Source organism: Borostomias antarcticus, assembly GCF_949987555.1.
Source record: "Borostomias antarcticus genome assembly, chromosome: 14".
NCBI classification, from domain to species: Eukaryota; Metazoa; Chordata; class Actinopteri; order Stomiiformes; family Stomiidae; genus Borostomias; species Borostomias antarcticus.
Window position 1 is genome coordinate 10,263,661 of NC_140247.1, and position 10,000 is coordinate 10,273,660.

Sequence of the window (10,000 nt, forward strand, 5' to 3'; positions counted from 1 at the left end):
CCGAGCCCCTGGAACGCGCCTACCGACCCACCAACCACGAGAGGGGGGCGGAGCCGGCGGCGGAGGGGGCGGGGCAAACCCAAACCCAGGAGGTGGTGCTCAGGCAGAAGCCCCCCACCGGGAGGAGGAGCGCCATGCGCCACCCTCACTACGCCCTGCCGGTGGATGCCATGGATCCCGCGGGCTTCCCCTCGGAGCCCCTGGAGTCGGCGCCCGCCCCCCGGCGAACCAACGGCAACCTGGCGCCCCTCCCCGTCGAGGACGACTCCCTGGCCTCCATACCCTTCATAGGTAAACCTCATCCTCCTCACCCTCCTCTACCTCACCCTTCTTCAGCTTTCATCGCTTCATCTCAACACTGTCCCCACGCTTGCACATGAGACACTAACACAGCCCACTCCCTGTCCCCGTGTTGGGTAAGGATGAGAAAGAGACGTCCGTGTCCCGTCTGAGGAAGCTAGAACCTGTGTGTCCTTCATTTCCTCCGTCTGTCTGTGAAGCCTCCAGGCCCTCTTGTTTTCACTCAGTGTGTGTATCGGTGTGTGTGTGTGTGTGTTGGGTAATACTGGCACTTCCCACAGACATAAAGATGGTATTAGTAGTGTTTGATTGTATCATAGCTTACGGGACTACACTACCCCCCCCCCCCCTCCCCCAAACTGGCCCTTTACAGGAAATGGAGAGTCTGACTTCCTGTGTGTTTGCGCTTGTCATCTTCCATCTTCCATAGCCCTTTGTCATATGGATGAATCCCACTTCTATTTCAGTCAGCGGCAGGATTAAGTCAGAATTAAAGTGAATTAAAACCCTAATTATACCTGTAATGACTGGCAGTATTCCTGGATGTACTAGGATTGACCTGTTATTGTTGGATTTAATTACATTTTTTGTGGTTTGTGTGCTTGAGCATACGTCTTAGTGTGTGTGTGTGTGTGTGTGTGTGTGTGTGTGTGTCTGTGCGCGTATGTGTGGGCGTGCGTTTGTGTGCGTGCGTGCATGCGTATGTGTGTGTCGGGGTGTATGAATTTGCACAGTACAGTATGTGTTTGTGAGAAGAAGACGAGGTATCTGTGATCGTGTCTCAGCTTGTCGCCTCTTCTGTGTAGCTGAGGAGCACAACAGCAGTGCTGGAGGCTCCGAGCGGCCAACGGCTTCTCCAGCTACCGAACCTCCGGTGGCCCAGCTCGACAAACCACAGGCGACTAAAACCACCGTCCAGGCCCCGGAAAACAACCGCACGGTCGGCACAACGCGAAGCAGATTCAAATTAGCTGACATGGTCATCTTTTAAAGAAGTTCACATGATTGTTTAGATTGAGGATGTCGCTTTATGGGCAAGTCATGCGAAAATAAGAGGGAACGAGAAGCGCGAGAGCGAGCGTTTTTTAATAGAGGAAGAAACCAGGAAGCATTCTTGCTGCAGCGCTCGAGCTCAGAGCAGCTGAACTAACTGAAACTAGGCAGCCGGAGATACAAGCCGGGGCACGTTTAATGACCAGAGGCTGAAACTAGTCTCTCTCTCCCCCCCGTAGACGATCCCTCGCTCCTCTCTCTCCCGTCTCCCTAACGCGCTGATACGATCTCCCGTCCTGCCGGGGAGCGTGGCTCGCTGCTGCCCTGTTGTCTGCAAAGCTCTGATGTCTGAGGCAGACTATGTGCCCGGAGGGGGGGGGGGGGTGCCTGTGTCCTCCGCTCCGGTCGTGAAGTAACCAGATGCTAACGGCTGTCGGGACTTTCTCCGTCCTCTCTCTCCCGCCCGCGTGCTCGTAACGAACCCTTGCGGCGCTCTCGTTTTGGGTAGTTATAATTTGAGGGGCGACGGGAGGGACTGAGAATTGAAAATTCCTCAGTGAGGTTTCGATGGGTGCAGCGGGACATGACGAGGCTGTGATGTCGGCCTATGCCAGGGGGGGGCTCGCCCAGCACGACCCGCGGAGCGCCGTTAGGGGCCCACACATACTCGCCTTCGGTCAGCCTCAGGCGGTGCCCCCCCCCCCTGCCCTCAATGATGCCTTTGTGCACCACTGGGGGGGGGCTCTCCACTCGCTAGCTAGACCCTCCTCACAATAGATACACACACGCAGTCTGCAAGAGCAAAGCCAGGGCACGTTCTCATAGACATGTTCTTTTCTCTTTAGGTCTCCCTCTCTCCCTCTCTCTCTCTCTGAGGCGGTGAGGTCATGGTGTCTCGTATGGAGAAGGGGAAGTGTGTATTGGAGTGGTTTGGTTCTGGTTCTGGTGTGTGCAGCTCCCCTCGGCGGGCCGGCCTGGAAGCGGTGAGCTCACGCTCGGGGTGCTTTTGGCTCGCTTAATGATGGCCTTTGTTAAACCCACAGCGCGGCTATTTCTGGGCCCCGCTGTAAACAGGCAGATTCCACATCCCAGATTGGGAATGTTTCCGCCTCTGTCCCCCCCCCTCCACCACTCTCTCTCTCTCTCTCTCTGTCTCTCTCTCTCTCTCTGTCTCTCTCTCTGTCTCTCTCTCTGTCTCTCTCTGTCTCTCTCTCTTTCTCTCTCTCTCTGTCTCTCTCTCTCTCTCCCGCTGTTTCTGCTGGCCCTGATGTGCACATGAGAAAGCAGCAGACAAAAAGACACACAGAGAGAGAAGAGGACCAGAGAGAGAGAGAGAGAGAGAGAGGACCAGAGAGAGAGAGAGAGACAGAGAGAGAGAGAGACAGAGAGAGAGAGACAGAGAGAGAGGACCAGAGAGAGAGAGACAGAGAGACAGAGAGAGAGGACCAGAGAGAGAGAGACAGAGAGAGAGAGAGACAGAGAGAGAGAGAGAGAGGACCAGAGAGAGAGGATCAGAGAGAGAGAGAGACAGACAGACAGAGAGAGAGACAGAGAGAGAGGACCAGAGAGAGACAGAGAGGAGTGTGTAGAAGGAGACTTGAAGAACCAGAGGTCAGCAGGGGACTTCCTGCCAGCTGAGAGAACGTGCGGCGTGACTCAGAGAGGTGAGCAGCCATCAGGGGAACAACACAGACTCACTACAGATACTCAGACACAACTCTAACGCGTCGAGAGACCGATTACATTACAGGCCGAGCGCTCCTCAGTAAATGTATAGAGGTTAGTAGTTGAGTACATAAAGACAAAAACATTTGAGCCACACAAGCCCAGTGGAAAATGTGGAGAGAGGCTATGCTGCCCTCTGTTGTCGGGTGAAAATGCAGACCGGGTCCTCCTATGACTGTAGCTACTGGCTGCTCTGGGAGGCGTGTCTCGAAAAATCCCTCTCCCCTCCGTCTGTATGCAAATACTGGGCTAGTTCATCTTCTCTGTTAATCAGGATGTTGTTGTGTGTGTGTGTGTGTGTGTGTGTGCTCGCTTTGACGTCCGCGGTTTCACATCCCTCTGTTTTGTGAAAAGGACTAAAAATAGACCTCTTTGTTGTTGTTTTTTGATGTGTCGGATCGTTTGTTGGCTGACGAACACCGAAAATGACGCATCGTTACGAACGTTCTCTCCTTTTACAAAGCGCGCCCTTAATGTGTATCGTACCCTGTTTACCGCACATTCGGCCACCTACATACACTCACACACACATCCTGGCTACATCCCAGAAACGCCCACTCCCTTCGATCAATAAAGAACTGAAACCCTGTGCCGTTACACGCTACACTGCTGTCCAACACCTTAGTAGTTTCCCTTTGACGACCTGATGGACGCAGAAGACGGAGGTATTGAATCACAGATTGTCTTGACCGTCGTGTGTGTGTGTGTGTGTGTGTCCTCTTTTTGTGCTGCGTTTCGTTCAGCGTCGTCCAATCAGTGCTTCTGTGTTTGTTTCGTAATACAGCTTTGTACAGGTAGAGGAAATATCCCGAGTGTGACTGTGTGTGTGTGTGTGTGTGTGTGTGTATGTGTACAGTATGTGGTAAGCGAGAGGGAAGAGCGTGTGTGTGTGTGTCGCAGCGCACCTGTCATCTACGGTAATCCGGCGCCGCCACATCAACCTCTCCCCTCCTCCTTGACTCCCTCTCTCCTCCTAACTCCCTCTCTCCTCCGCCCTGTCCTACCGTTCCCTTCATCCCCTCTGACTCACTTACCCCCCTCTTTCCCTCCTCCTCCTCCTCCTCCTCCCCACCTCCTCCCACAGATGAGCCGACGAGTCCCAGTGCCGACCTGCGCGCCCGCCACGTGCCCGCGTCCTCCGTCGTGTCCAGCGGCGTGAGCTCCGCCCCTGCCACCGTCACCGGCCCCGCCTCCTCCCCCACCTTCACCTTCCCCCTCACCAGGCTCTTCTCACACGACTGCAGTGAGTGACCCCTCCCTTCCGGATGGAGCCGGACGGACCCGCCTCCCCCCCCTACCTCGCATGCAGCCGCGCCACGACCCTCCTCCAGGGGTCGCTGGTTCCCCTCGAACCCGTCCTCAGAGAGACGCCCCCCCCCCCCAGGGCTACGTCTCTTAGAACGAAGGCGGGATGCATGCACTCACGCTTGCCCGTGATAGGCTGCTATAGAGAGATGGTCAAAATGGCTCCTCTAGCCTCTGTAGGGCAACTCGTTTATTCTGTGTTGCATGAGTAATATGTTTCATTGCACGCGTGATGTGAAGTAGTTCTTCACCCTGCCTGTAGAGACGGTGTTCAGTACAGTTAGGGTTCTTACTATTGTGCATGAACTCCAGTGGAACCCTTACAGACCTGCATGAGTCTGTCCCCCAGACAGACAGACAGGCAGACAGACAGACAGACAAACAGACAGACCAGATCAACCTGCATGAGAGTCTGTCCCCCAGACAGACAGACAGACAGACAGACAGATCACACCTGCATGACCGTTGTGAGTAGAGTGACCTGAGGTGACTTGACCCTCGCCCGCCCGCCAGCTCACCCCCCCTCCACCATCATCCACCACCACCCTCCACCCCCCCCCCCCCCCCACCCCACCCTCACCCCTGCTCTTAACCCAACACTCCCTAACATCACTCTGGTGACTGCCATCACATCTTCATTCTCTCTCTCTCTTTCTCTCTCTCGCTCTGTTTCTCTACCTCTCTCTCCCTCTTTCACTCGTTCATTCTCTCGCTGAGCAGGCAGTATTAAATCCAGTCGTCGTTCCTCCTATCTTCTAGCCATCACCACGGAGCGCTCCAAGTCATGTGACGAGGGACTCAACGCCTTCAGGGACGAGGGACGCGTGTTCTCGTGAGTACGGGGGTGTTCGGGGGGGGGGGGTGAGACGCGGACGTTAGGGACGGCAGATATACAGTATTTATTCAGTTCCGCGCTCAGGCGTCCGTTCTGGACGTCATCCCAACCCTGTTCTCTGTCATCCGTCAGGAGACTACCAAAGAGAGTGAAGAGCTTCTTCACCGACGGGGTGAGTTGTCTCGCTTTTAGAGATATCGGTGTTACTGCATATTCTAAAGTAAAATACAGTACATGCGTGTCTGTCTGAGCTTCGCCTAACGTGGGTCCTGTGTGTGTGTGTGCGTGTGTGTGTGTGTGTGTGCGTCTCAGTCTTTGGACAGCCTCGGTGCGGCGGAGGAGGCGCGCTCAAAACGCCACTCCACCTCGGAGTTGGGCAGCATCAGCTACAGCGACGTGCGTCGGGAGGGCTGGCTGCACTACAAGCAGATCCTGACGGAGAAGGGCAAGGTGGGCGCCAGACGCCATGCCAAGATGCCAAGACGCCACTGACCACTAGACTTAAAGGACAATGCTCGTTTTTGACAACCTGGACCTTATTTACGACATATTATAAGACGTTTGACTCACTGAGATCACTTTGGTGTAGTTCGGAGGCATGTAGAAGAAATTTTAAATCCAGCTAGTTGTGCTTACATAGAGAGCGTAGGCCAGTTGTGTTTTTTTTAATGCCTCTGTAATATGATCTTTAGAAACGTCTTTAGACACGAAATAGCTTCCTCACTTGTTCAGCACGCATGCGCACAGCGTGCTGGAGCAACGATTGCGCGCTGTGCACATGCGTGCTGGAGCAAGTGAGGAAGCTATTTCGTTTCGAAAGACGTTTCTAAAGATCATATTACAGAGGCATGTGAAAACCCACAACAGGCCTATGCTCTATGTAAGCACAACTAGCGATTCATAAAGACAGACTGATGAAAACAACCGTTTCGCGGCAGAAAATAGATTTTTAGAAACTGCATTCTAAGTGCCCCGACCACCGCCATTACATGGATATACTGGCTCGCGCTGGATTTTAAATTTCTTCTACATGCCTCCGAACTACACCAAAGTGATCTCAGTGAGTCAAACGTCTTATAATATGTCGTAAATAAGGTCCAGGTTGTCAAAAACGAGCATTGTCCTTTAAGAACTCACTGACCCCTGCGGCCGTTGGCCTTTTAAAATAACTCAATATGATGGGGTTGTTGTTCATATTATTGTATTTATTGTCTGATATCTATGGTAGAATACTGCTGGCTGTGATATAATTTGACCGTAGGGGATAATAAAGTTTTCTTGACTCTTGATGTGACGTAAAGATGTGATCGAACGGGAGGAGCACAGGAAGAGAGGAGCAGGACCTGGTGAGACCTAATCACTGTTTTCCTCTTTACCCCCCCCCCCCTCTCCTCTTCCCCCCCCCCCCCTCTCTCTCTCTCTCTCTCTCTCCCGCCCCCTCTCTCTCTCTCCCTCCCTCGCTCTCCCCCTCTCTATCTCTCTCCCCCCCTCTCTCTCCCGCCCTCCCTCTCTCTTTCCCCCTCTCTATCTCTCTCTCCCCCCCTCTCTCTTCCTCTCTCCCTGTCTCTCCCTCTCTCTCTCTCCCTCCCTCCCTCTGGTCTCTCAGAAGGTAGGCAGCGGCATGCGTCCCTGGAAGCGCGTGTTCTCGGTGCTGCGCTCCCACTCTCTCTTCCTCTACAAGGACAAGCGAGAGGCCGTCCTCCGGGGTGCCACCCTGCTGGGCGGCGGGGGCGGGGCCGAGGAGGACGAGCAGCCAATCGGCATCCGCGGCTGCCTGGTGGACATCGCCTACAGCGAGACCAAGCGCAAGCACGCACTGCGCCTGACCACACAGGACTTCTGCGAGTACCTGCTGCAAGCCGAGGACCGCGACGACATGCTGGACTGGATCAGGGTCATCCGCGAGAACACCAAGACGGAGAGCGAGGTGAGCCCCCCGCCCCCCCCCCGGTCCCGCCTCCTCTCACCTCACGGTGGCGCTAGAGCGCAAATAAGTGTGTGAAACTTAAAGGAATTCACTATATGCACAACTCCAGTACTTCCTGAAATTAGACATGCTTCTCTATTTCCTGTCTCACACTATTGGATGAAATTATTATCCAGGTGTGCCTGATCATTGTGCTGCAGTCAAGCACACCTGATTAATCACTTCATCCAATAGTGTAGGACAGGAAATAGAGAAGCATGTCTGATTTCAGGAAGTACTGGAGTTGTGCAATTGGCTAATAACATGGTGGTTGAACATGACACATGGCAGTTGTCTTTAGGTAAAATCAAAGTGTATATGTCCATAAGTGTTGTTATTCTGTCATTTTTAAGTACTATAAAACTCCTTTTTATACGCCCAAATTTCCCCCTCTCCAAGGTCACCTCGTTTTATGGCCGTGTCAAAGAGGGGCATGTCAGTCAGAAATGATTGACAGGCCACGGTCCCAACTTCCACACATTTGTTGTAACCATAGTTACATAGTTAAAGTCGCACTGAAACGGACGTTTGAGATCAACTAACTTCCGTAGTTTGACGTATTTCCGACGCAAACAAGCTATGAGGGTGGGACATATGTTTAGAGGAATTTGATTGGAACATTGACAAGTGGACGGGTTTTAAGAACTTTAGACAGATTCGATAGAAGGATAGCGTTGATTGACGGGTGGATGTCGTGAGATTATTGGCCTAAAATCTACGGTACCTGTTGTCGTCATTGCACGTGACCTACCGTTTTCCAGGAAGTAAGAAAATTATACTTTGATATAAGATTACAACAAAAGTAGAGTTTTGTAATTTTTTTGGCATACATCGTTGAATAGGTGAACACTATGACCAATTATGTGAACCAAAATGAGACAGAATTCTTTTTTCAGTTCAGTGCGACTTTAATGGCATCTTTGTGTTTGCAGGAGCTCGGGTTCTCCAGGCAGGCGTTGATCAGCAAGAAGCTGAACGACTACAGGAAACAGAGGTGAGTCTCGTGACTCAGAACGCTCTGCCTCGGTCCGCTAGCTGCGGAGTGACTCATAGGGCGCGTTTGATTCGTCTCTCTCTGTCTCCCCCTGCAGTCCGACGGGCGGCAAGCCCGACTCCTCCCCCCGGGTGTCCCGCATAAAGCCCCCCTTCCTGACGGCGAAGAATGAGACGGCGGCGGGGGCGCCGCGCTCGCCCAAACCCGAGGGCAAAGGTCAGCACGACGGGCGGGGGGAACGAACCGGGGGGGCGACCGGCGCCGAACCCGGCGTCACGGTCTCGCTATCGCAGCGGTTTGGGCGTCCGTCCTGACTGACCGTCCGTCTGTCTGTCTGTCCACAGATGAGAGCAGCCCTCCTAAGTCCCCCTGGGGCATCAACATCATGAAGAAGTCGAAGAAGTCTGGGCCGAAGGCGTTCGGGGTCCGGCTGGAGGACTGTCAGCCTGCCGCCAACAACAAGGTCAGTCACGCCCTTGACCTCTGACCTCAGTATATCACAGGACGTCTCCCTTAAAGTGCGGGCATAGGTACACACACACACACACACACATGCACCCACCCCCCAGACAAACACACACATGTAACATAACAGTTTTTTCATAGTTTCATAGCTGCTTTCTACAGCCTACTACACAGTACTGTGTGTGTGTGTGTGTGTTTATAAATCAGCACACATCTTTAAGATGAGATTGAGATATGTCAGAAACTGAGAGACGATAGAAACTGCAATACCGTTAAATTAAGTTACTGACTGCGTGTGTGTGTGTGCGTGTGTGTGTGTGCGTGTGTGTGTGTGTGCGTGTGCTCTCAGTTCATCCCTATGATCGTGGAGATCTGCTGTGGTCTGGTGGAGGACATGGGTCTGGATTATACAGGCATCTACAGGGTCCCGGGGAACAACGCCATGGTGTCCAGTCTGCAGGACCAGCTCAACAAGGGGGTGGACATCAACCCTGCCGAAGAGGTGGGTCTCAGCAACACACACACACACACACACACACACACACACACACACACACACACAACACACAGTCGTGCACACACACACACACACACACACACACACACAGACGCACACTCACATAAACAGTGACAGCAAGGGGAAGTGACACAGCTACACATTCTCTCAGCCACACACACACACACACACACACACACACACACAGTGTACAGGGCGTCTATTTCAGCCGCTAACTAGAACCTGTTTTGTCTCTTCCAGAAGTGGCAGGACCTGAACGTGGTCAGTAGTCTGCTCAAGTCCTTCTTCCGGAAACTTCCAGAGCCCCTCTTCACCGACGGTGAGTCCCGTACTGTCGGCACGCTTGACCGCTGAAGATAATCTCCCGGTTATACCGTAGCTACTTGTGTGTTACTGTAACTGTCCATATCTCGAAGTTAATGTCTTGTATCCTTCTAGACAAGTACAACGACTTCATAGAGGCCAATCGGATGGAGAATACAGCGGATCGGCTCAAAACCATGAAGAAACTGGTACGTTACAGTGTGTGTGTGTGGACGCGTGTGTGTGTACGTGCGCACGTGTGTGGGTTAGGGTTAGTGTGTGTGTGTATGCCTGTGGGTGTTCATTTGCGCAATAATCTTTCACGAGTTGACATTTGCGCCGAGGGCCGGGCCGACAGGTTAAGCGAGTCAGAAGAGAAGTCGTGAGAAGTCACCGACGTCGAGATATCATCTCTATTTCTTCTTATCTCTTTGAGATCCGGGATCTGCCGGACTACTACTATCACACTCTCAAGTTCCTGGTCGGCCATTTGAAGACGGTGGCCGACAACTCGGAGAAGAACAAGGTAGGGGGGGCGCTTTCGGGCGCCGCGCGTAGATTACGTCGTTACGCGCCGCGGCGCTAACGTGCTAACGT

The 10,000-nt window shown here is 53.1% G+C and overlaps 1 protein-coding gene across 1 annotated transcript in view; it reads left to right on the forward strand.

The window, feature by feature from the left end:
* The window catches only part of arhgap23a (Rho GTPase activating protein 23a), a 24,044-nt gene that overhangs the window by 7,299 nt on the left and 6,745 nt on the right, over positions 1 to 10,000 (forward strand). Inside the window, exons 6-18 of the mRNA XM_084448897.1 lie at positions 1 to 291; positions 4,103 to 4,261; positions 5,044 to 5,155; positions 5,291 to 5,330; positions 5,471 to 5,608; positions 6,765 to 7,085; positions 8,057 to 8,118; positions 8,216 to 8,334; positions 8,463 to 8,581; positions 8,933 to 9,085; positions 9,341 to 9,419; positions 9,539 to 9,612; positions 9,840 to 9,929. The exon at positions 1 to 291 is cut by the window's left edge and continues 1,348 nt beyond it. Coding sequence (XP_084305023.1) covers positions 1 to 291; positions 4,103 to 4,261; positions 5,044 to 5,155; positions 5,291 to 5,330; positions 5,471 to 5,608; positions 6,765 to 7,085; positions 8,057 to 8,118; positions 8,216 to 8,334; positions 8,463 to 8,581; positions 8,933 to 9,085; positions 9,341 to 9,419; positions 9,539 to 9,612; positions 9,840 to 9,929 — 1,757 coding nt within the window. The remainder of the gene's footprint in view (positions 292 to 4,102; positions 4,262 to 5,043; positions 5,156 to 5,290; positions 5,331 to 5,470; positions 5,609 to 6,764; positions 7,086 to 8,056; positions 8,119 to 8,215; positions 8,335 to 8,462; positions 8,582 to 8,932; positions 9,086 to 9,340; positions 9,420 to 9,538; positions 9,613 to 9,839; positions 9,930 to 10,000) is intronic.